The sequence below is a fragment of the Rosa rugosa genome, chromosome 3 (genome assembly GCF_958449725.1).
Source record: "Rosa rugosa chromosome 3, drRosRugo1.1, whole genome shotgun sequence".
Classification (NCBI taxonomy): Eukaryota; Viridiplantae; Streptophyta; class Magnoliopsida; order Rosales; family Rosaceae; genus Rosa; species Rosa rugosa.
In genome coordinates, this window is record NC_084822.1 from 45,095,320 (window position 1) to 45,122,328 (window position 27,009).

The following is a 27,009-nucleotide window of genomic DNA, read 5'->3' on the forward strand; positions in this document are numbered from 1 at the left end:
CTTTGTCCAACTAATTTTTTGGATGTAAGAGGTAAAATAAATGGTAAGGTATCTATAGGAAAAATTTTAGAATTTTTTTTCTTACCGTTTTGTTACCGTTACATGTATATACATACATATTAATCATTTGTCGTCAGATCTCCATATTAATTGAAACCAACGGCCCAGATTAATTGACCATTGGTTTCAAAAATCCAAACCACCCAACTGCATTCTTCCACGTGCACCTTTTCTGTCCCCTAATTGTCGCTACGCGACAAACATCTGCTGCAGCACTTTTCGGCGCTACGCGAAAAAGTACTGGCCTCCATGCGAGGGTGTGAACATGTCCCTCTCTCCACCATCTCGCTGACATCACCCACGATCTTGCTCTGGGTTGAGCTGGCAGCCAGCTACACTGGGTCAACAAATTTGTCATGGGCTTGCCATTTTTCTTGGCCTGGGTCATGAAAAACCTTGCTTTGGCAGGTCAAGCCTTTGGCGGTGGAAGATGGTTTTTGCAAAAACTTGGTCACCACCTCACCAATCCAAGGTGGAGACCGACCAAGGGACTATGGCTAAACTTGCTCTTAGAAGCAAATGACCCAAAACCAATTTACCTCGATTACTATGTAAAATGTCACTCTCTCTCGCGATCAAATTGTAGACCATTTGAGCGTCGTCTAGGGCTAGGGTTTCTCAGAAAATGGACAAGTATGAGAAGCTCCACCACATGGCGCTTGGGCGTCGCTTGAAGTCTAATGCGCTCGTCACTGCACTACCGGCGAGTTGGTAACTGTGAAGGAGTTCGACCCTAATGGTCATCGCTTTGGATTGAGGGAAGTGGAGGTTGAGCTGCTTGAAACTGCCTACATTCTGAAGGTCTTGGGCCATCACTGGAAAGATAGTGGAGGTATTCTTTGTGTGATTTATGAGCACAAGACTTGGATGAGTCTCCGACAGCATCTAGACCGTCTCTGTCAAAATCGAGACAAAGTTGTTGTAGCAAATCAGATTCCAAATGCACCACCGCCACCAACAAGGATAACCGACGCTCAAATCCAGTTACTGATGTATTTGCTTTTCGTCGGCATAGGGAAGTGCCACTTCGCGAGTTGTCCCCGGGCAACGCGTTGATCGATTTTGGGCCAACTAAGCTTGTGCTTATGTGCTCTGTGATTTTCGTTCCAAAAAGGCAATGCCAGTGTTGCGTGGCTTACTCGACAAGGGCCAGAGCGGTGGACATTTCACTCCCCCGAGTGAAATTTTCGGAACCTATCTGCACTACACAGCTTTGGAGCTGCTCTTGCAGGTCGAAACATACTCCTATTCCGTTGATATATGGTCATTGGGAACCATCTTTGGTAACGAATCAGAATTTATTCTATCCTAAGATTAATGTGTGGATTCTTTATTTTATCGTACTGAATTGTTAATTCCTATGCTTATCTTGGAGTGAAATTATTGTCTTAAATAATGATGCGTTTGGATGAGAAAATTATAAAATCCGGAGAAATTTATAAATGATGGAATCTTTAACTCCATCAATCTAAAATTCCAGTAATTGCAATTTCTATTGTTTGGTTGTATCTATTTAGGATTTGAAATGTGTAATAAATTAAGAAAGTTTAAAACAAATAAAAAAATAAAATAGAAAAAAGCCTTGTTTTGGAAATAAATGTTGAATACAGCAAAATAATTCGTAAATGACACCTATTTTGGTGGAAATTGAGGTGGGGAATTTAAATAATGAATTCCTTCATTTTTTTCTACAAAGAAATTTAAAATTTCCAATCTGATAATGCCAAACGAGGGAATTGGATTTTAGGAATTATGAAATCCTCACTTTTAATTAAATTCCATCATTTTTTTCCCTCATCCAAACACACTCTTAGGGCACGTTTACTTACTTGTAATGGGAGGGAATGATTACGGGGTAAAACTATTTCTATGTTTACTAACACATAAAGGAATCGGAATGATTCCGGATAAAAATATTCCTGCGTTTACTAACATATGAAGGAATCGGAATGGGTGTAGGTCTCACTTCCTTATAAGGAATCGATTCCTGAATACTCAAGAATTTGATTACGAAGGGGGGGATGAGTTTAGGAATCAACTCCTCCGGAATCAATACCGATTCATTTCTTCTCACACTCCAGTTGTCTCCGATTCATTTCTGATCCTTCAACCCCCTGCCCCCTCCCTTCCTCCAAAATGAAAAAGGAAACTAACTTTTTAATCTTCATTATAAAATGCAGAGAATGCTAGAGTGGGTTCCAGAGAATCGAATTACTGCACAGGAGGCCCTCAGTCATCCTTACTTTGCCAATATGCAATTCGGTGATTGATTTTTGTTTCTGGTGTGATATGTGGAACAGTCATCCTTACTCTGCTTTACTGCACTGGAATAGTCTTTTGTTGAGTTTGCAGTGACGAGAATATTGAAATTCTGAATACTCAATAGGAAAAAACCCCTGTTTCTTTTCTATTAGTAGCCTGAGGTTTGCTTTGATGCAAATTGCTTTGATGTGTATAGCTTGGAGTTTAAAACTTCGTTTGATTGCACAAGAGTTTATTATGTAGCAGTTTAGCTCATTTTCTCATGTTTACAGTTTACTATGGATGCACATAATTGCACAAAATCATCTTTGGAAGAAAAGTTAAATTTTTTGTTTTCCCGACGGAAGTAAAGTTAACTAGTAAAGTTAAATGGCTGACCTCCTTCTGCTGAAAATAACTTGTAAAGTTAAATTTTACTAGTTAACTGATAGAAATAGAGAAATGACTGAAAAATTGAGAGTATGCAATGCTTTATAAATTACACCGGGTAAAAGATCAGAGGGTTGCTGGTTATGCAATCACCGCCATTTTGGGTGGGAGATAGGGATCCAAACACCCTGAAGATGAGTGTATATCTCACCAAGTTCAAAGACGATGAAGATCTGGAGTCTTGTGGGTGAAAACAAATATGCACAGAAGAGCGTTTACCCTGCACTGAACAAAATGGTGCGTCCCATGACTCGCAATAAAGCAAAAGAACTGCATGGCATTATAGTATTGGTGGTGCGGTAAAACCAACTCATACATATGGTCTTCATAAGCTAACAGAAGATGCAAAAGTAGCATACTAGTTGTGATTCTATGTATCTTGTTAGTCTCCGCAGGGCGTAAGGTAACAAACAAGATGATTTTTTTATGTATGGTCTGAAGCAAACGAGATGATTAGAACCGTAGTTTTCAGTTTCTTATCTGCTTATAAATGAAAGTTTCACTGTGATTGTGATTGTCACAGTTTCAATTGGATTTGCAAACATTGAACCAAAGAGGAAAGTGCTTTATTAATTGACAAAATTGATATCTTCCATCTCTAACATCTTTCTTATTTCCCATCTCATCATAACATAGCACCATACTACATGGAATTTAAGGAATCTAAGAGTTTAATTTGTTTAAGTGGACAGTTCTGAACCAATACAAAAAAGTGAGTATTATCAATGAAAATAAAATCAACAAAGCTCTAATCTCCAAGGTGTTCACAAACTCAAAATTTTGTTCTTTCCTATCAGTTCGCTCATAACTATCATCACATTGAGCACGACAGATTTCTTAGCCGTAGTTGGAAGTCCAAAATCAACAGTGTAATAATTTGGTAAACTATTTTGTCACAAGTTAAATGTATAATATCAATCATGCTAAACTTGGATAACAGGTTAGTATGGAAGTTCCTGCTTTAGCTCTCTAGCTTGTCACAAAACTCTCTATGCTCTAAACTTGGATGGTGGCTTTTTCCAGGAGGATAGACAATGCTAAAATTGGGTGAATCAGTCACCACATGGAAAACAATTTTCTCTGGCTCCTGCACATCATTATGCCAGAATTAAGAAAGTCATCAAGCTTTCATGCTACTACTTAGGATTGAGTGTGCAAAGAATATGGCAAACATTTGGAGATGGGATCAATTGGGATGATTTTGGCTTAAGCTTGACAGAATCATGCTTTTAGGTATTGATTTTAGCTAAAGGAAAAAATAATGGGATGATTGGGAATTAAACAAAATAGTTAAAACATATTATTGGAAATGCTGGTTGAGAATACCATGGCAGTGGAAACAGTGGAGTTCACAACCACTGCACATGCCAGAACATTGTCGGAGAAGACAGCACAATGATAGAGCTGTGTATCATGCAACTTGTGTCGCCGTGTCGGTTAGGAAATTGCCTTTCCTTGGACTCGAGGGCAAAGTACTCTGCAGTCAGCTGCAAAGAAAGACAATGAAGACCTTTGGGTTAGTACTTCCAGCAAGGTGATAAAGAAATGTGACTTGCTTCTTCTGCAACGCAACTTGCTCTTCAGCACTGTGGTCATAGAATGTAGTTTTGTGGCCATAGCAGAGCAGTCTGGGAAAGCACGGCTGCTTTGGATAGTGAGGCCTCCATGTTTCTCATTTTCTGCAAAGCACTGAAAAATCATCAAGTTTGGAGATTTAAACCAAAAACAGATCCGTTTACACTTTACAGTAACCTTGTTTTTTGGGGGACTAAATGAGAAATGGTTTTTCACAACCTATATGTTCACTCACATAACTAATTGCATTCTTCTTTTTCAAAGTCTGGGGAATTGATAGTGGCATGTTTAATGTGTTTGACAGCAAGTAATGCAAGATGAAAACAAAAGTACAAATCATTTTACCTCCAAGATAAATCAGAATCCTTGTGAGTTCCACCGACCACATGTCCACCTCTTTAGTTCGCAGTTTCAACTCCTTCACCCACTGTGAGTTAGGTGGTGCAAACTGCAAAAGTCATGTATGCTTTAGCTCTAATCATCTAATCTTTCATCTGATTTATCTTGTCTGTCACTCTCCGGATATTTGAATTCACTTCTGAACAGGATATTTTGATTTTACTACATCTTCGATCTCTTTTATTCTCTGATCTATTACTTTCCTTGACTGAGACACTACATTCTGTTCATGTTGGATCAATGCTTGGTTAAGTTGCCCCCGTACCAAAACCATAAAAATTACTATAGAAGATAAAACATGCTATTATGTTCAGAAAAAATTGTGTGACCGACTGACCGCCAAATCTTGCAGTCACCATGCTAAATCATGATCCTTTATAATACGTTCACAATTCACCCATTTATACAGAAAAAAAAAAAAAAATCTTCAGATGCTCCTAAACTTATATACCAACAAAATTATGGACTTAGTACCTTAAATGCTGAACAAAAGCCTTTTCCGAATGGAAGAATATCATTTTTACCTACTCAGCAAAAACCCAATGATAACCATATGAATACCCAATCTAAGAACAGACATCAGATTGATAAAAAAGAGTCCTCATGATATGTGGTGACCTCAGCTAACAGAAAGTGATGGTATATGCATAACTGAATCACATAAAGCATATAATGGTAATAATATAATACTTCTACACTGTCATGCATAAAGTTAGTTCTATCGGTAGAGTGAAAGACACAAAAAGCATATATTGGTAAAATATATTCTACTATGAGATGCATAACCTATAGGGTTGAATCCTTATGAACTGACAGGTAATAACTTGCACTCAATCAAAAATTCATAAAGCATGAACTTCCATACTAAACTAGTTATTTCAGTGTAATCTATTTTCATTTATAACGCGAAACTTCATTTCTGTTCCTTTTCATTTTTTTCCACTCAACCAAGATTCCTACTGGATTGTCAAAAAGAATGCATTTTTGTTTTTAAACCTGGTGAACATATGATAGATATAGAATCGGTACCTTTTCACCAGAAGCAGATGATATTTATCTCTGCTGAAATTCTATATCTCCTTCTTTGCTCTCATATTTGGTTCCTGAAACTTGAAGGAAGCAGACCCACAATAAATAATGAGAGAAAGCAGCAATCAAAGAAACACAACCCAAAGTCCTGTCAATACACACCAACCATTTTCAGTTCTTTCCACTATATCAGTAGTGTCTCCCACATTTCCAGATTCCTTATCATCTTGATTCTCACAGAAACTGTAACTAACCCCAGAAACTACATCCTTATCTTCATAAAACTTTCCTGGGCCCTTTCAAACCTTCACCTGCTTCCTGAACCACAATTGAAAATTAAAACAAAATACGGTAAAACAAACTTTCAATTTACTTGGCTGAAATTATCTGACAATCAAGTCATGTTTCACCACCTAAACCCAAACAACACAACAAAAAAGGCCTTATAGCTCAGTTCTGAATTCTATTAACTTGCTCCAATGCAATGCAACTCAAATAGGTCCTTCTCCAACATGAGAAACTGAATCTATCATCATGATTGAAGCAAAATTGTGTAACAAAGTCATTGAAGGATAGAAGCCAGGTTATACAACATAATACTACGAATAAATAAATAAAGAGAAAACATACAGTGGAAGAGATATTTAGCAAGGGTATCCTTGGGTATGTACTCGGCCACCAGCAGCCTCTCGTCACCGTCGCAGCAATATCTAATCAAATTGGCAAGCCTCTTGTGCCTCAGCTTCCCTACTCCCCAAGGGCTTCATCCTTAACACCAAAACCAAATAATAAAATTAACAAAAAAAATTGAATTGGAAAATGAAATGAGAGAGCTTGCGTACAACGAATTGTTTGGGGTCCGGGCAGGCCAGTTTGGTAAACTTCTTTTACATGCAGAAGAAAACTTACATTTTGAAAACAATCAACAAAAAGTTACTTTACCCCGTTTTTTTCATGGTAAATTGGCTAATCCAAGAAAAAGTAAAAAAGAAATCACAAAATATTGACCAATCAGAATTGTCCCCCAGGTTTGTATCACTATATCGAATTCCAATTCAATAAAACAGACTGACACCAAAGGTGAAAGAAATTCAAAACCAAGCCGTCTCTTTGATTCCAGTCCAAACCTCTGCCTCTAAGAGTATCCAAAAACCTGGCCTTCCCAACTTCTTGAATATATGCAACCTCCAAGCACCAACTACACAGAAAACAACAGATCAGATTTTCAATGCCTAAAGACAGATAAATAAAATAAACACTGACCACAACAGTAATCAATGAAGAGATAAAAGTCCAACAACATCTGAGCAAAGCAAAATATACAAACAGAATTCAAAACAATAAGGAGAAAGGAAGACAAGAAATTTTGCAAAACTAAGTCTGTTGAAATGTGAAAACCATTTTACTTAGCAGATTCTTTTGTTTCTAAAAATATTCTACATTTTGTTCGACCTAAAATAGCAACAGTTCATCCAATCACTTAGTGACCATAAGTCTGGAACTAACAGAATTGCTGAAGCAAAGGAATGTGGTTTCATAGCTGACACAACCAATACTTTGCAATTTGGAAGTTGTCAATCAATGTGATGTAGAGGTTGTTAATTGCTCAATAAAGAGACTATTGTTAGAAACATAATTTATCCTAGACTTGGTAGGGTAAACAAAGTTAGTAACTAAAGCTGATCATAATTGCCTCTGACTTGTATCAGTAATGTGCTTATAAATTCCCAAACAAAGACTTCCTTTGTTCATCACAGTCAACGGTGCCTGAAAGCAAAGATATAAGTTACTTATTTCAAATACAAAGAGGAAGACCCAATTACAGGCATAGTAATTATAAGAACAAAGGGTGTCCAGGTCAGGAAGTTCCTCTAGAGCCGAAGTACTAATCAAAAACCCAGATAGGTGCTTAACCCCACATACAGTACTCTTTTCTATAATCAGCAAACAAAGAACAGTACACATGTCCAGAAAATGAAAAAAAAAAACCATAAAACAGGAACAGATCCAAATTCTATTTCATTCTGTACTGAATGTTTAAAGCTTAAAGGATCTTGCACAAAGCTATAATGATTGCATTCCTAAATAGACAGATACATATAAGCTGGGAAACTTGGTAATGTGTGCAGTTATCCAGTCAATTTGAAGCTCAATAATTGACTGTCAAGCTTGAGATCATCATCATACAAGTAAAAGTTCTGGTTTTCAATCTATCTACATTGTACAAAGATTCCATGTCACAATACAAATCAAGAGATTCCAGCTTTTTTCTTCTTTATTTTGTTACATCCAAGAAGGTGGTTCATCTAATTCTATATTTCATGTTGCCTTGTTTAACAGAGAAAAAGTGAAAGACCAAAATCATGGAAGCTAGAGCTAGCTATTCAGGAATAAAAAAAGCTATTTGTGCTAGCTGCCTTTGTTTTAGAAATAAGAGTATGTCAATGGTCAGAAGTAGCTCATTACAAAGACCACTGACTGAAGCACCAAATCATTCACATTGACAAAAGATTCATTATTTTACAACTTGGTCATATCAGTTTATACACAAGAATGCATATCAAATTGGAAAAGGAAACTTGATTATTCACAATTGGTAGGGTGAATCGATTGGACTAAATCTATTACCGCACAAATCTAGTAGTCTGAACAAAACTTTTAAATCATTAATTATATATTTCTTTAAACATTCTCAGAGTAATATAAGCAGGAGAGCGGTTACAGAGACGATAGATTCAAGTAGAAAATCATTCACATTCACAAAGATTCAGGAACCTATCAGTCTATAGGCAACAATGCATAGGGAACTTCATTACTGATATTTGACAGAGAATGTGGCCTTTTCAATATGGAACGATAGTCGATTTTGGCCTTTCCCAAACTTGCAAGTCAATTTAATAAAGAAGCAGAAGATTGCTTAAAATGGGTGAAAGGGAGATCCATTAACGAATCAAGCTTGATCAGTTTACCTGACATGGTTAGGATGAGTGAGCTCTCATGCCAACCAGCACAGAGCAGAGACGAGGCCGACAACAAGAAGCAGCACTGGGCGATCAAGTGCTGATAGGATGCGAAAACTATATAGCCTATATCCAACGGCGCCAATCCCAGCCCAGCGCAACAACCATTTGGAAAATGAGGCCCTACAACCTCAACATCAACAACAGCAAGAAGTTGAATTTGATCAACCTACCCATGGAAATCCTGGTTGACATCCTGAAGAAAGTGCCTGCAAAGTCAGTGTGTTGCATCCGATGTGTCTCTAAGACCTTGTCGATTCCCCCTCTTTTGTGACGCTGCACACGCGTTTTCTACTTGCTTCAGACTCTCATGTACCACCTGCTCCCACTCAACTTATCCTGCGCTATCTTCGATCAAATTGTTTAACTACTCATAACCGAATAACGACCTTAATTGCATTCACTGCATTACGAGGACCATGCCAATGCCCAAGGTGCTCAACTTATTGTCAGAGACATTTTGCAGTCATCCAATCCCGCCCATTACAGTCTATATTTTGTTTTTTTGGAACTTGTTTTGCATCAAAAATCGATGCGATCATGCACTCAGCTTCTTGATCAATCCTCTTCCGGGAGAAGTTCTGAGGCTCCCCCCCCCCAGTCACAGCATTGCCCAGCAAGTTTATGGTCCATATTCCACAGTGGAGTTTGTATGGGATATGATAGTATAACCAACACCTACAAGATTCTTCGTGTTACAGAAATTCTCATTCCAAAATGTCCTTCAGCGGCGAACTGTCGTGTATCCCAAGTGCTTGTACTCGGCACAAGTGTACGGCGACAGGTACCCTCAGTTCCACCTGTTTGTGGTTTAAAATGCTCAAAGAGTACACATGTGCATATGGAGATATATATGCATTGGTTGTTTAATGGTTATACTAGCGAAGGAGTTCAAGGTAGAACCCATATGTACGAATATTGAGATATGGGTGATGAAAGATTACAATAAAAAACACTGGATGCTCGATTATTCCATCAATATCCACATGCTTGAATTAGATCCTCAATTTGAGTTTTTCCGAGCTGTTTGTTGTGAGTGGGAGCATGGCATACTTTTCATAGATCAACCAGCCACATTAACATTGTTTTTGGATCTAAGACCACCTGTTGTTAGGAAGATAATCTTTTCAAATGTCCAATTAAGGGGTGTGATTTGGAGTGAAGGCGAATAATGAGTCTTAATGGGAGCTTGATTTCCCTAAAAAGTTATGCAAATTTGGTCGAAGCAGAAGAACCAGCTACTTATAGCAATTGGACTGAGGAGAAGCAAGTGCGAAGAATTTCTTTTATCTGACGAGGCATTAGTTTTCAAACTAAGTTTCTGATCCTTATTGTAATTGTAATGATAGTAATTTAATTTGGTTGATTGTATTTTATATTTTATCCATCTTCGATCTTCGTACATTCAATGTTCTAAAATTGGCGGTAGGCAGGCGATGGAAAGGGCCAAAGGGGCTTGAGCCTGGGAGTTTAGGCGTAGCCATGTGCATGCTTATTTTAATATAATTTTATTAGACAACATATAAATAAGTGCAATGAAAAACAAAAACAAAAATTATACTTAGAATGCCTTGAGCTAGGTTCCAGGCATCAAAAGGTTTGTAGTTGTGTGTCTTGTATGATATCATTCTTGACCGGCCTGGTAAAGGTTGGTTATACCTTATAGGGTTTTGAAGAACTACAGCTGCTCATTCATGTCAAGTGCAAGTACGTATAATATCGCTTTATCTAATGAAAAGAAATGTGTGTGGCAAACATTTCATAATTTGAAGAGTAAATCAAAGTATTGCTTATGCAATTGACGCTCAATGATGGTATCTTAGATGTTTTTTGATTATCCAAATAAAATTCACAGGGTAAAAAAGCCTATTAATCAAAAGAGACCTCTATTTAAAGGAGAAGGAGAAAGGGTTGAATATTTTTTGTTTTTGGTCTGAAGGGGTTGACATAATCAGACAATTAAATAATGGAGAGATTGACATACGAGGCTGCTGGCAAGAAAATTGTGTATTTGTAACACTGGAGAATTTATGAAACTGTAAAAAGTTCTCTAGTTGTAATAGAGTAGAATATTCTAGATCATTTCTTGTACTCCAAGATATTGTACATGTAAAATTCTATATAAAGAGACCTCTATTTTCAATGAAAATATTCAAGTATTCTCTCAATTTCTCTTGTCCCTAAACACCATAAAAATTATGAGAGTTTCTATTGGGACCTCCAAATCTGCTCACTTGACCTCACTCTATTATGAATTATTAAATGACATATATAACCTACTATAAAATGACTATTAAGGACAATAATTATACCAAAAAAATATTATATTTATTTTATGTAGAATTTTCAATTCAATAATATTAGATTGTATTCCTTATTATTTTCCTTATTTATTTTCATTTTCCAATTTCACTACATACTCATTCAAGCATTCATATATATTTAATAAGAATTAAAAATATGATTAAGATCATGTGACATAAAAATGTATAATATATATGTTGAACGCATATTGGTGAGGGAAAAATAAATAAATCCTCTTATGATTTATGACCTAAATCTAAGTCAATACATTATATTTGCAAAAAAAAAAAAAAAAAAAAAACTAAAAACTAAAAATATTTAAATAATTAATCATGTGGTACAAAAAATACAGAAAAAAAATAAACATTAAAAAACGAATGAATTTTTTTTTTTGAGAATAAAAACAAATGATTTTTTTTTTTTTTGCACAGCTAAAATAGAAAAAAAAAAAAAACATAATAGTTCATGGCATTTTCTTATTGATTAGACATTAATTTTTGAAACTCAAGTTTGATTAAGAAATGTATATTTAGTTAAGATTTATAGAGTGATTAAATCATTGAAATGACTAAATTTTTTATTTTAAAGATAATAATTTGTTTGCAAATTATATAAGCGAGGTTATTTGAGGAAGTTTAGTGAGTAAATTTAGTATTTGAAAATTTAATCAGAGGTGTAAAAAGCATAGAGGTCAAGTGAGTAAATTTAGAGGTTCCAATAGAAAAACTCAAAATTATTGACCGTCAATTTTTCATTTTTCATTGCTCAAAAAAGCAATAGGCAATTAAAGTGGAGATGGTCTCCAAACCAAACCCTCGGCCTCGATCAACATTGATCACCGGGGATGGCTAACACCAACATTTAAAGTCGCCAGCTATAAAAGGCCAGAAATCCACTCACCTTGCAATCTCTCAACTCCAAATAGTTTCATAACTAGAAAAAGGATTAATTCTCTATAGAGAAAGTAACAGTTTTCTTTACCTATAAATGTATATGATACAAGATCAATACAAACAAAAGAAATGTATAGGGGTCGTTTCAAAAAAAAAAGAAATGTATAGGGGCCAACTATTTGTCAATCACTATTGGCCAATTATTAACACTATACACATATAGTGTATACTTATTCAACATGCATGTATATATGTATAGAGATCAGTAAAACATTATCTAGGCAACGGAGGTGAAGTTGAAGTTGGAACAAGTAGTTTGCCTCCCCAACAAAGTCGAGCTGAACCCAACCCTCGAAGCTGCCAAATCAAACTGCACAAGATTGTCCTCCAACTGGTGCCCGCCGATCACAATCGAAGTCATCGCATTCTCTCCGCCGTTCACAAACCCTAGGCACAAAACGTCGTCGCTTACGTACACCATTGAGTTGGCCCCGAACATTCTCCAGTACGTGCTCTCATTCTGCAGCACCAGGTCGATCTCTGGTACCGACGGCCCCAGGCGCGTGCTCAACACGTTCTCCGTGCTGAAACACACCTCGAAGGGAGCCACAGCAGCTACTCTAGAGATATTCCTAGCCGCGGACTCGGTTACGAATGCTTCAGTTACGGCTTTGAAAATGGAAGCTTCTAGAACAGTGTAGGGATTCACGGTGCTGATCTTGGTCCCGCCCACGCCGGAGGAGTTGTTGATGGAGAGCAAGGTGGTGTTAATATCGAGGGCTTTGTCGTTGACTTTGATTGAATTCACGCCGATGAAGTATTCCGAGGAGGCGTCGCCCTGGGAGAAAGCCGAGGCGGTGCTAACGGGGTTGATGAAGAGAGGGCTGTATGTGAGGGACTGGGAAACGTCGATTCCTGGGAGGAGAGAGTACGGCCCGTCACCGAAGAAAGCGACTCCATTTGCGGAGGTGGAGGAGGATAAGCAGACGGCGAACTTTCTTTTGAAGCTGAAAGCCGAAGCAAATTGCGAAGAGAGGGCTATTTTAGTCCTTCCTAGACCGGCCATGCCGGAAACTCCGGCAGCGAGGCCGCTTAAAAGCGACGTCGGTGCACAAGCGAAGAGGAAGTTTGAAACGGTAACGTTTTGGCCGGGGTTTGACCCGGTCGTTGACTGGACAGAAACCACGTCTTGGGCGAGTTCACCGCCGGTGGCGGTGCGTGTGACGGTGTTGTCAGGTGTGACGCCGCATGTGTTGTTGTTGCAGCCAGGTTTGGGGGATGAGAAACAGTCGCCACAGCCGCTGGCTCCTGCGAGTGAGCATTGGGCGGAGCGGCAACGTGCCGGGCGGTACGTGGAGGACACGTAGTTTTGCTCGCAGTCTACCCAGAGGAACTGGCCGCCGAGGTCGAGGACAAGGCTGATGGGGACGAGAGGGGTTCGTTGAGCAATACGAGTGGTGTATTGGAGGGTAGAAGCGTCTTTTGTGACCGGAACGACGAGGGCTTTGGGTCTGAAGGATTGTTGAGCAAAGGTGGCAGATGTGAAGATTAAGAGTAGGGTTGAGAAGAGGGCACAAAATTGAACAGAGGAAGCCATGTTTGATCTGAGTTGTGAGAAATGGGTGTGGAGGTCATGTCTATTTATAGTTAGTTAAACGTGTAGATGCGACTATAGGGCACCGTAAAGGCTAATGTCAATAGTCAAAGGATGCTGCTGGTACTGTATTCAAGGTGGCAATTTAGCTAGCTAGGCGCCCTTGCGTCGACATTGACTTTGAACACATCACCATCTTTCTTGCATCATCGTGATTCAATTAATTCGATCTATCTGGAACATGTTATAATTCATTGAAGAGCTTAGCCATTTAATTAGATGGAACCTCGATTAATTTTTCTCCAAATCGTTACTTCACGGTATGTCGGTATGTGTATTATTTTACTTAAATATAGATCCATCATCTCAAATTAAGAAATCAATTAAAATTTTTAGATCAATCACCTAATTCCTCGACCTAATAATTAATGCCGTCTTTCTGGGATAACATATCGATACTTGATAGAGTTTTGCTTATACAACTCACTTTCATATTGAAGCTTTCTCTATGTAAAATCTACGCATATGAGGTTGCTATATATAGATAGAAGTCGAGTTATAATGCATTTAATTGATCGAGGAAGCAAAAGCCAATAGCTTACGAATGAACATGATCATAGTGAAGTCTTATATATGATCTTCACTCTCTTATTATAGAAAAACAGCGTGAAATTAAGTTTAGGTCTGCACCAAACTTCCAAAGCTAAAATTACTAACGTAAAAACAAGTATCAGTCGGATCATGCTAGCTAAGTTTCGTATACAAGATTATAAGCTAGCTAAGTTTTGTATCCAAATCAAACAATAATAGATTAGACACGTTGCTGCAGACAAGATACTTGGTGAAAACTAAAACAACTAGGGGTGAGAAGAAAAAATGCAAAACCAATTAATTCAAGTAGTTTGGTTTCATTTTTTTCACATACACGTACATACACAAAAACGAAAAAGAAGAAACTGTATCGAAAAAAAAAAAGCCGCACTTTAATTACGGTTCAATTTGTTGTTTGACTCGAACATGTAAAATCGTAGAACAACTTGATCTGCATGATTACAAGATGTAACGTTGTTGATCTATAATTCCGAATCAATTAAAATTTAGATTAGAGTTTATTTCTGTTTTAAATTTTAGATCGAGTGTAAATTTAACATATGTTATATATATCATATAAAATCTCATTTTAGATGCATGATATATGCTTTATTTTGACTGAAATTTACAAGATTTAAAAATTGAAAATGAAAGTTAATAGTTTTATCTTTAAGGAAATTATATATATGTTCAAAGAGTGTGCTTGCATGACCAGATCATTTATATATTAAAAGAAATATATATTGCTAGTTCCTTTTCCTCTTTCACTGATTTGCTACCGGCCACAAGTATGTAGATACTTAAGTTAGATGAATAAATTTATCCTGAATATATCATACATTATCAAGTTATCAGAGATCGATGGCTGCTGCTGGCATTGCCGAAAAAAAAGTTATTCAAAATTCAACTTAATATTGTAATTATGAATCCAATCTCATGGTCAAACTTGACTGTGATTCGAAATATATAAAGGAATGTAGATGCATGATAGGCGATGACATGATGTATTTGTCGTTTGTTACGGTATGCACAGCTTCACAGTAATGTTTTCTTTTATTTCTAACTACATAAAATGGAGAATAATCATATCGCAAACTGTTTACTTTCTAGAAAAAGAAAAAGTACGAGAGATTAAGGTCAAGTTATGTATATCTTTGTACGTGCTGATTGTTGAAAACGTACTGTACGTAAAGATAATGATCGATGGGGGTAAAAGTGATTGATTGAAAGTCAAAGAAGATATGTAACCTTCTGGAAGATTTCCATCTATTTGTGAGCTTAGCAAAGTTTAATTGAAGAACGAGATGATCAAAACCAACATTGCAAGCTACTGTTTAACGCTTAATCTGAGGCCCTTTTTTTTTTTCTTTTTTTCTTTTGGATAAGAACAGAAAATAACAAATTAGACGAATGAGCTGAACAAATTAAACTTTTGGATAAGAGTTTGATATGGTCTCTTGGAAGCATGTGAAGAAACGCTCTAACTTGGTGGCTCACAAATTGGCAAGATATGTACGTTTTGTCATTGGTGCAAGCTATGTTTTGCAAAGATGTAGGGCCTCCTCGGCTCCATGATTTAATTGATGCTATGCAGTCTTCTAGCTCTGTTGGGGTTCTCGGTGGGAGAACAATTTGTCCCGATATCGATGCATTCTTTGCGATAAAAATAGAAGAAAAAAAATTAGACGAATGAGCTTCTACGACATTAATTTAACATATAAATTATCAAATAAAGTTACATTAAACACCAAATGGGACAAATTTCATGTCCACAAAATTTGATATTAGTTATACCGTCAAATGACCAATTAATTAAGTTCTCGAAGTCTCTAACCACTACATGCATGCATGCATCTTCTAACCGCACATGGTAAAACTGAGGAAACTGTGACAGTTCCAAATACCGTTCATTCCAGAAAAGCAATCAAAATAGTTGCCATTTATAGGTGTATACTTTTGAAATAAGTTGTTAAGTTCCCTATAAATTACTATTGCCTGTGATCGATCGAAGATAACTCGAGAGATTATCTGAAGACGACCAATATCGATATGGCAAAGAAGCTTGTTGCGGTGTTTCTGATCTATGTGTTCGTTGTGGCAGCAGTGCAGATTCGTGAGGCTGAGGCTACTTTTGGTCGGCAAGGTAGGCAATATCTAGACGTTTGTCTAGACAGATGCGCTTCCATCCTCAAGAGGGATTTCTGTTACGTCTTCTGTGTGATGAGAAAAGAAAAGCATGGAGCAAATAACGAATATATTGCTGGTAATGAATAACTGTATTTCTTAATCTAATCAATTAGAGCATATGTTAGCGTGAGTCATAGTTCTCTATTAGGAATAAACTATAAGGGAATATATTGTTGTAACTACTTACCTTGTATATGTAGTGTAGTACACTAGTTGACAGGACCTGCCCCGAATTTCACCCTGAAATCCGAGGTGGCCCTGTAGGGCCCACCTTAGGAATAACTCTACCAAAAATTTGGCAGAGTCACCCCTAAAATGGACTACCCAAAACCTGTAGAATTACAATCACACTTCTAACAAATCAACCATAATCTCCTGGAGCCACCCTGCTCCCCAAAATCCAACAACTCCACAATTTACAACTAAAAACCGAACATTTCAACATACACAGGGGCAACACCCAAACTTTACAACAATTGTCCCACAGGTTATCAGAGCAATCTAAAGAAGATTAAGAATTCGTAATACAAGTAGGTTCAACGATTAACCTACAATATGAAAACAACAGCAGCAGATGCTATGCCCCGAATCCTACTATGCCGAACCAGCTACTCTGCAAACTGGGCATTTGAAACCGAAGGGCCCAGGGGAAAAGCACATAAAACGTTAGCGTGAGTGGACAAAATAAATAAATAAATAATTGTAAAGAAAAGTGGGTTTTGTGCTTTTCCACATTTATCCCTTTTAAAAACCCGATGCATGCAACTTTTAAGAAAAACACATTTATCGACAAATCCAAGATTCTCGTAAAAACACACCAGCCCCGCTGGTTACGAAAATAATGGACTAGCCCCGCTAGTCAAGTCACGAAAAAGTATGGGGAAGAAGTTATCACCATACGAGAAGGGAGCCTCCCAGGCTCGGGTCGGAGTGTCCCACACTCTGGAGCATCCCATGCTCTGCTCTTACTCACCCACAAACACATAGTAAGCAGGGAGGAGTACTAATAGGCTAGCTAGCAATAAATATGACGACCCAGGTATGGCGGGTAAAAACCATTAAAATCCAGTAAATCTATAAGGCTTCCCCATGTCCCACGAATAAAGAAAACACGGGTACGATTCCCAACCGTACCCGGAAATTCTCGTAAAAGTCGTATAAAGCAACAGCGTGTCCCACACGCTAAAAGAATAACTAGATTAACAATAAGGCATTCCCAATGCCAAAATCGAAAGTCAACAAATAACAAGAAATATAATTCCATCGAAATCCCATTTCGAAAAAAATATTCCAAAAATCTCAATATCGACGAATAAAATATATTAATAAATTTCGGAATCACCTCGGAAAAATAATTCGTCGAAAATCACTTAAATCACAAGTTCAAATCCGAGTGAATAAAACTCACGTTCCAAAAATCATGATGGAAAATCCAAGCAATATTCCAAAACCGAAATCATATCCGAAACTAAAATAATATGATAATTAATAAAACATTAATTCGAAAAATAAATGCATGCATCAATATTCAAAAACAAACGTCCACTCACAGTATATGGCTAGCGTGGTATCCAAGCGTAAGGATCCTCGTCGAGCGATGAGTCAGTATCTCGTCCTGTACACAATTGTATTCCGTAAACAACAATTCGATAAAACAATACGATTCTATAATGAATCCCGAAAACCCCACGTAAACTAGCAACTCCAACTCCTTTCGACTTCAAGCCAAACTTCACCATTTATATCAATCCATCGATTAAGGTATTCCATGACGGAATAAGGGAAATCCGAAGGCCGGATTCCCACAAATCAATAACCGAAACTCCACACTTTCAAAATTCACAAACAATTCCAAACTCCTCCAAAAATTACCAAACTTCATAAACAAGCTCTACTCAAATTATAGGATTTAATGGGTTAAAAATTGGAATTAAATGTCAGCCCTACGCGCCACCACGCGCCACCCACAGTGGCGGCGAGTGGGGCCCACACGCCGGCGGCCACCACCTCTGATGGCCACCAAATTTAGACAGTAGCTTCTACTCAACAAACCTAACCATTCATTCAACTACAACATCTCACAATTTTACCTTTAAGAGCTCGGATTAAGCTGATGAAGTTTGCCCAGAAAATTGCTTCGGACCCAAAGATGTTCTTCGTCGATTCGGCCTCCACACAGCAAATTGGAATGCAAGGCCTTAGGGGAAATGATCTTCGTGGAAAACCCAAGCTTCGACGGCAAGATGGTGACCGGAGGTGGCCGGAATCGCCGGAGATCGGCAAAAATAGCTAACTGCCACCGTAGCTTCCTCCGCTCCAAATCGAGCTTCTCCGGCCAAATCGTCGTAAAATACCTCCACAGGCGTGACAAGGGGAAGAAACCGAGCTTGGGGGTGGCCGGATTACGTCCTGGGTCGGCCGGAGGAGGAAGAAATCGGAAGGGGAAGAGATCCGGCCGAGAGGGGAGAAAGAGTCGGGGAGAGAGAGAAAGGAGAGTTACCCGGTTGGGTAGGTTTCCAAAAATAAAAATCTACCATCAGTAAATTTCCATATATATACAACTTACCATGAACAGTAAATTCTACATTTTTGGCCATAACTCTCGCATACTAAGTCCGATTTTTACGCACCACATATGCACGCGCTCGGTTTAACGTCCCCCACAACTTTCATGAAGAACATTTCCTCAAATTCTGACCCGAACAAAAGTCAACTTTTAGGGCCACTAAAAGTGCTGAAACGACAGTCAAAGTGAAAGTAGTTGTCGTTTACCGTCCAAATGACCAGTAAACGGGTGAATTTGGGTTCGGGACGTAACACTAGTACACAATAGTTGTAGTACGATTGTAATCTGTTTATATACACCACATAATGAGTTTAATAAAATATCAGAAAATTCATTATCTCAACCTTGTTCTATTTGACTTGGTATCAGAGCAAAGATCCAAAGGACTTTGTCTCTTTTTTCTTCTTCTTTAGTCTTCTCTCAATACGAGGCCGGAAGACAGTTGACTTAGAACCCTCTGTGGGTTAGACGACGTCGTTCTCCAACTGTTGGCAGACGTCTTCATTCTTCACGGTCAACTTCCTCATCTCACAGCTACGATTGGCTTCGCCTTCAGCCCAAGGCCGCCATTGCTCCTCTAGTCCAGACGGCCTCGTCTTCAGCCCAAGACTGTCGTCGCTCCTCTTGTCCAGTCGGCTTCGTCTTCAGCCCAAGACCGCCGCCGCTCCTCTCATCAATCCAGATCAGCCTCTCTTGATCCAGCCCGGCGTCACCAGCCCAAAATCGTTCCTCCCTTGATTACCAGACCGACGTCACCAGCCCAGAATCGTTCCTCTGTTCAGATCGGCGTCGGTGTCTCCGTCCAAATCAACGTCGGCGTCTTCTGCAGTTAAAGTGACCTGACCCATGCAACAAGTCGAACCCGGGCCAACCCGACCCATGCAACAGGTTCCAAAAAAAAAAAATTTGCACGTTCTATTATTATATTTTGGAATCTTCTGTCTCTTTCATTCCGCTGCATATTCTGTGATTTTGTGATTTTACTGCTGTATTGTTGCAATGGGTGGTGATGATAGTGAAGGACAGAGTTCTAAGATCAATGAGGTCCAAAAGATTGAGGTTTCTGTTCGAAGTTCAGATGGTGGTTCTTTTGGTGGTCCAAAACTCAATGGTACCAATTTTCGAACATGGAAGAAGATTATGTCTGTCCATCTTCGTGGCATACATAAGATGGGGCATGTAAATGGAGAAACCAAAGCTCCTGGTGAGGAAGATGTGGATGCCTATGCTAAATGGGAGGATAATGATGGATCTGTGATCGCTCTCTTGTTCAAAGCCATGACTGAAGATGTGTTACAGTTGGTGGAAGAGTGTGAGACTGCTGAAACAATATGGAAGACATTGGGGGATTTGTATACCAACGAGTCTGATTTTATACAGGTTCATGAATTGATGTGTAAAGCTACTAGTATGCAACAGAATGGGCAACCAGTAGTTGTGTATTTCACCAAGCTGAAGAATGTATGGGCTGAAATTGATCGGAAGCGTCCTTGCAAGATCAAGAATCAGGAAGATCTTGTGTGGTACCAGAAGGAGAAGAAGCTAGAAAGGGTCCATGTATTCCTGAGAGGGCTTGATGAGAAGCATAGCAGTGCCAAGGGAGAATTGCTCAGAATGACAGACCCTCCTAGTTTGAACACATCTTTTACATACATCCGCAAGGATGAGTCTCAACAAGAGAGTGTCAAACATGAATAGGTTGAAGTATCTAGCCTCGCCATTCAGGCCAAGTCACCTGCACCTTTCCTTCAGTAGCAGAGTTCAGCCCCACTTCATCAGCAAGGTTTCCCACAAGGCTTCACCAACTGCCCTCGTCCTCAATGTTCTTATTGTAATGACCTTGGGCATGTTCGAGAGACTTGTTAGAAGTTGAACCCACACCTTAAACCTAAAAAGCAAGGTTATCGTCCTAAGGCGAAAGCAGATGCTGTTCAATTGGTCCAAGAACCGGATTTCTATGGAGTGGCTGGCCAAGATCATCATACAGTAGGTGGAGCTACTCCTACAGCCTCTATAGCTGGTCGAGGTAAAATTGGTATGGCCATAAAGGTTTCTAACTTTGTTGGTTCTGATACATGGATTATTGATTCTGGTGCCTCCGATCATATGACTTATGACAAATCATATTTTACTGAATTGTCTTCCCCACCAGTGTCCTATGTAACCAATGCCAATGGTGAGGCCTTTCCTGTGTTAGGGTCAGGGTCATTTCGTATTACTCCCACCTTAGAACTTCATAATGTGTTATATGTGCCTGACTTGTCTCACCATTTGATATCTGTTCCCCAGTTGAATACTGAGTCTAAATGCTCCGTAACCTTTTATCATATGTATGTGATTTTTCAGGATCTTCTCACCAGGGAGATAATCGGTCGGGGGTATCTGAGGGGCAGGTTGTTCCATCTGGATCAGACATACGCAGGAGAGAAACCAGGAGCACAGTCCTGCGCCACTTTGACTTCGAGTTCTGATAAGCTAAGTGAAATTTGGTTGTGGCATCGCCGTTTAGGGCATCCCTCTTTTAGTCTTATGAGAAAAACCATGCCTACATTGTTTATTGGTGTGGATGAGTCTATTTTACATTGTGAAACATGTGTTTTGGCCAAGAGTCATCGTGCTACTTACTCTCCTAGTATTTCTAATAAAAGTGTTGTTCCTTTTGAGTTGATTCATTCTGATGTTTGGGGGCCATCTAGAGAACCCACTGTGTCGGGTATGAGATACTTTGTGTTATTTATTGATGATTGTACGAGATTGTCATGGGTTGCTCTTCTAAAAATCAAAGATGAAGTCTTTCCAGCTTTTCAAACTTTTCGTACTCTCGTAAAACACAATACCATAGCACCATTAAAGTCCTTCGTTCTGACAATGGGGGGGAATATGTTAATCATGTTTTCCAAGAGTTTTTTACAACCCATGGGATTGTTCACCAAACTACATGTCCACAAACACCAGAACAAAATGGAGTGTCTGAAAGGAAAATCCGTCATTTACTTGATATGGCTCGTGCCCTTTTCTTTAGTGCTCATATGCCTAAGTATCTTTGGGGCGATGTTGTGCATGCTTCCTCCCATCTTATCAATTGTCTTCCACCTAGCGTCCTTCAGGGAAAAATTCCATTTGAGGTTCTTGCATCTCATGTCTCCTTACCTTCATTTCATAATCTTCCAGCTCGTGTCTTTGGTTGTGTTGCCTTTGTCCATGTTCCTAAAAACCAGAGGTCTAAGTTGGATGCCCGGGCACTTAAATGTGTGTTTGTTGGCTACGGAGGGTATTAGAAGGGGTACAAGTGCTATCATCCACCTACCAGGAAGTACTATGTCTGTTACGTCCCGAACCTAGATTTATCGGTTTACTAACCATTTAGACGGTAAATGTCGTTTATTTTTGGACTAAATACTGTTTAGTCCTTGAACTTTTACCTAAAAAACACTTCAGTCCCTGACCTTCTAATTTCACACGTTTAGTCCCTGTACTTTAAAATTTCGGACAAATAGGTCCTTGCCGTTACTTTCCATCCAAAATATCGGTTAAATCGATGACGTGACAATTCTTTGGGGCCAAAATGTCTATTCTACCCTCACTTTTTTTTTAATAAATTAATTATTTTCTCTTTTTTTTTATTTTTTATTTTTTCTTTTCTCTTTTTCTATTTGTTTGTTTGTTTTTTTTATTTTTTTTATTCTGTTTATCTCTTCTCCTCTGCCTCATTTCTCCCTCTCTTCTCTTCACACGCCTCACCTGAAACCACGCACCATTCTCCTTCTCCATCAACTGAAATCAGCAACCAATCAGCAATCTCATATATGAGCTGCAATTCAGTTAATCAAACAGTACTAGAGCTATTCTACTACACAAATCAAAAGCTAATTCATTTCCAGAATCAAATTGAGCCAAATCACTACACAAATTTTGTCAAGCAATCATGGTGATGACTAGGTAGATACTTGAGCAAGAATTGAGAAGATGAAGCAGCTTTTCCACTTGAACTAGACAACTGCAAAAACCCAAGTAATTTGAGTATGCACCTTTCTCAACAAAATCAAAAAGCGATGAACTTTTGCAGGTACTTAATGCACAGGGATGAAAGAGAGAGGGGTAGAGAATTGAATCAATCCGAAGAACTCCGACTCAATCCGGCGCTGGTGGCAGTCGAGGCACATTTGATGCGCCATTCTGAGCTTCTTCTTCAGTTCTTCAATTTCAAGATTTCAATTTTTTGGGTTTCTTGATTTTCTTCTTTTCATTGCTAGCAAACCCACTACACTCCTTCCTCAATTCATCAAAACCCAATACAAATCAAAAACCTTAAGTCTGAATCACCACAAACTCGGGTTCAGAGTCCTCCTAAATTGAATTGCACAACTGAGCCAATGCAAACCCATAATTGCACCGCTGTACCTCCCTCATGCTTTGGGACTCGTGACCTCCACCAGAACCCGACCTGCTTCGCCTCCGTCCCAGATCTCAATCTCTCTCTCCGCCTCGGAACCCAGATCATCCCACCGTCAACGATTGAGTCGACTCGGTATCGACCTGCTTCGCCTCCGTCCCTGACCTGGATCTCTCCCTTCTCCTTGAAACCCAGATCGTCCCATTTAAGAGAAGAAGAAGTGAGAGTAACCTGAAGAAGAAGCTATGAGGGTGAGCACCGCCGAGGGCTGAGCGACGGTGATGGCGCCGCAAAAGAGGAACCCAACTTGGGGTAATTTTGGTTGTAGAGAACAGAGAGAGAGAGAGAGAGAGAGAGAGAGAAGAGAGAGAGATGACCTTGGTCATGAAGATCGGGAAGAAGAGAACAATTTGCCAATTTCCCCCAAAAAAAAAAGAAAAGGAAAAAGAAGAAGAAGAGATAAACAAAAGGAAAAAAAAAATTAAATTAAAAAAATGTGAGGGTATAATAGTCGTTTTATCGCGGAGAGACTGCCACGTCAGCGCTTTAATGGAATTTTTGGATGGAGAGTAACGGCAAGGACCTATTGGTTCGAAATTTTGAAGTACAAGGACTAAACGTGTGAAATTAGAAGGTCAGGGACTGAAGTGTTTTTAGGGCAAAAGTTCAAGGACTAAACAGTATTTAGTCCTTTATTTTTAATTTTTACTTCGTTCTGATATTTTTAGTGGTCCTAAAAGGTGACTTTTCATTCTCCAAAAAAAAAAAAAAAGGTGACTTTTGTTCGGGTCAGTTTTTGAGGAAATTTTCTTTATGAAAGTTGTAGAAGACTTTAAACCGAGCGTGTGTATTTGTGATACGTAAAAATTGGAGTTCGTATGTGAAAGTTATGAGGGAAATACGAGAATTACTGTTCATGGTAAAAATGGGATATAATTAAATAATGGATTTTTACTGTGGTAGGTTTCCAAAACCGGAAACCCACCTCTCTCCCGAACTCTCCCCTTTCCCTTTCGGGTTCTTCTTCTTCCCTTCGATTCCACGCCGTCCGCCCACCAACTGGTGTGCCACCGGCCACCACAGGAGCGCCTTCCTCCCCCCTACACCCTAGTAGCCTCAGGTTGTGGTGATTTGGCCGAGAAACCTCAAATCGAAGCAAGAACCATCACAGCTGCAGTTTGGCTCTTTCGGCAATTCCCCCATTTCTGGCCATCTCCGACCGCCAAACCTAGTCTATTAGGGGCGCCTCGAGCCGGTGATCGTTTGCCCTCAAGCTTCTAGCTCCAATTTGCTGTGTGGAGGACGAATTGAAGGAAATTTCAAACCTAGGGTTTGAAATTTCTGGGTTTTCCTTCACCGGCCGGTTTCGACTGTTTCAAGGTAAAATTTGGATGTATTGTAGTTGAGAAAAACGATCAGTGTGTTGAGTTGTTGTTGTACCTGAAATTTGGCAGCCGGTTGTGGAGGTTGTTACCGGCGCGTCGGCGCCACTCGCCGCCACTGTAGGTGGCGCGTGAATGTGTGTAGGGCTGGAATTTGGCTTATGTTGTTGAGCTAGTTACTCACTTGTGTGATGTAGATCCTGTGAATATATTTTGGGATAGATTTGAAGAAGAATAAATATCAATTTCGATCCTTTTCCGAAGTATAGAGTTAATTGAATTATGGGAACTCTGTTCATCAGATTTTCCATGATTCTGCCCTACAATAGTTAAATTATTAAGTCGGTGTTAATGGTGAAGATGGAAGGTTTTGGGAGCATAAAGACAATGTTGGGGTTCGGTTTTTATTTGCCGTAAATTTAACTTTCCGTCCTGTAATTATTGGTTTACGAACGTTTTATTATACAGGACGTGAGGAGGATTCCCACGAGGAGGGAGCGGATCGACGGCAGACTTAGCCCTATACTGTGAGTGGACGTTTAATTTAAAACAATGCATGCAATTATTTTTCTTAAGCATGAATGGTTTTATTTATCGATAAATTATTGAGCATTTTATTTTTGATTTGAATATTTGAACTATGACTTGGACTTTTGAGTTGAGACTTACTAAACTCGATTTGAGATTTATATTTGAGATTAAAATTATTGGTTGAATTATTATTTCAAGGTAATTTTCGGGAATTTTATTAGATTTGAATTATCGATTCTTGAGCTTTAAGAGAAATATGGATATGGGGTTTTGCGAGAGAATTACGCTGACGCATTATTTTCCGCTTAATTTATTCCTGAATTGAGATTATTTTTGGGTGTGCGGGGTCACACCATTGGCCTCTATATTTTTGTTACTTGTGATATAATGGGAAAGTCCTTCTGTTTTCGATTTTCGTGATTTTAACCCACCATACCTGGGTCGTCATATTTATTGCTAGCTAGCCTATTAGTACTCCTCCCCGCTTACTTTGTGTTTGTGGGTGAGTAGAGCCGAGCATGGGATGCTCAAGAGTGTGGGACACTCCGACCCGAGCCTGGGAGGCTCCCTTTCTACCGTATGGTGATGACGCTATCCCCATACTTTTTATTTATCTTTGACTAGCGGGGCTAGTCCGATTTTCACTTAACCAGCGGGGCTGGCTTGGTTCTACGAATACTTGATTTCTAAGAAAATTGTTTTTGCCTTATTGCATGCATTGAATTGGTTTTTAAAAGAATAAATGTGGGAAAGTGAGGAATTTTCTCTTCTCTATTAATTACTTATTCTTTTGTCTACTCACACTAACGTTTTATTTACTTACTTTCCCCTGGGCCATTTGGTTTCAAATGCCCAGTTCGCAGTGTTGCTGTCTGGCGTAGGAGTTGAGGCTTAGCACCATCATTGCCACCTATCCTCGATCTGTAGGTTATTTATTAACCTACCTTATGTATTATATTTTATTTTAGTTCCATAGATTGCTCTGATGACCTTGGGAGGCTTTATTTAAATATTTGTATAATTATGGAACGTGTCGGAGTTTGTGTTATTCCGAGGAAGTGGAAAGATTGGAGCTGTTGGGTTGTAATATATAAGTCCTTATGATTATGCACTTAGACTTTTATGCTTAGTAAATTGTGGGTTGTTTGTTTGGGAAGCAAGGTGGCTTCAGAATGTAAAATTGAATTAAACCTAGAAGTGTATTATCTTTGTGTCATTACAACAGGTTTGGGTTGTCCACTTTTAGGGGAAGTTCTGTCGAATTTTCCCGAAAAGTGGGCCCCGCAGGTCCATCTTGGGGTTTAGGGGGAAATTCCGGGGTGGGTCCTGACAATGTCACTATGGATGTTACCTTCTTTGAGGACATGAGTTATTTTTCCTCTTCAGATACAGCTCTTCAGGGGGAGAATTCATATTTTGAAGAACTGTATCATGGAGAGGGGGAGGAATCAGAAGGAGGAGAAGAAGAAGTCACACAGGCAGGAGGTTTTTTTACGGATCCAGTTGAGAGCATCAGCTCGCCACCTCTTGAAGCAGTAGCTCCAAACATCCAGACACCAATTTCTATGGTTGAAAATGAAGTTGAAGACACAACTGCCCCTCCTGCCATCGCTTCTACCCCTGACCCACAACTTCCTGGTACTGAAGATCACTCATTTGAGGTATGTCCACCGACTAGTACTAGTAGTAGTGAGTCTAATGTTGAGCAATATGTGTTACCAAATAGGACCACTCGGGGTCAATCAACCAAAAGATATGAATCTACTCTTACTGCCAAATCAAAATACCCAGTAG

At 39.0% G+C, this 27,009-nt stretch overlaps 1 protein-coding gene, 1 long non-coding RNA gene and 1 pseudogene across 3 annotated transcripts; all 3 read right to left on the bottom strand.

Moving 5' to 3' along the window:
• Positions 1 to 3,720: 3,720 nt before the first annotated feature.
• LOC133737797 (probable galacturonosyltransferase 4) lies at positions 3,721 to 4,780 on the bottom strand (annotated as a pseudogene).
• A 1-nt stretch (position 4,781) lies between these two features.
• Positions 4,782 to 8,852, bottom strand: LOC133735302 (uncharacterized). Of its 2 annotated transcripts, none has more exons than XR_009858908.1 (5): positions 8,724 to 8,852; positions 6,385 to 6,952; positions 5,921 to 6,072; positions 5,755 to 5,828; positions 4,782 to 4,948 (listed from the first exon to the last, which is right to left on the bottom strand). It is a non-coding gene; the product is annotated as an uncharacterized LOC133735302 (long non-coding RNA). The 2 variants fall into 2 exon arrangements; XR_009858907.1 differs by having other exon boundaries at positions 5,917 to 6,072.
• A 3,171-nt stretch (positions 8,853 to 12,023) lies between these two features.
• On the bottom strand, positions 12,024 to 13,570 carry LOC133738945 (probable aspartic proteinase GIP2). Its single transcript, XM_062166635.1, has one exon. It carries the CDS (start codon positions 13,566 to 13,568, stop codon positions 12,249 to 12,251), a length of 1,320 nt encoding a protein of 439 aa, XP_062022619.1. The 5' UTR covers positions 13,569 to 13,570; the 3' UTR covers positions 12,024 to 12,248.
• Between the last annotated feature and the right edge of the window lie 13,439 nt (positions 13,571 to 27,009).

Excerpts from the sequence above, each read along its gene's own strand:
- LOC133738945 (XM_062166635.1), bottom strand. The coding sequence starts at position 13,568 with ATGGCTTCCTCTGTTCAATTTTGTGCCCTCTTCTCAACCCTACTCTTA.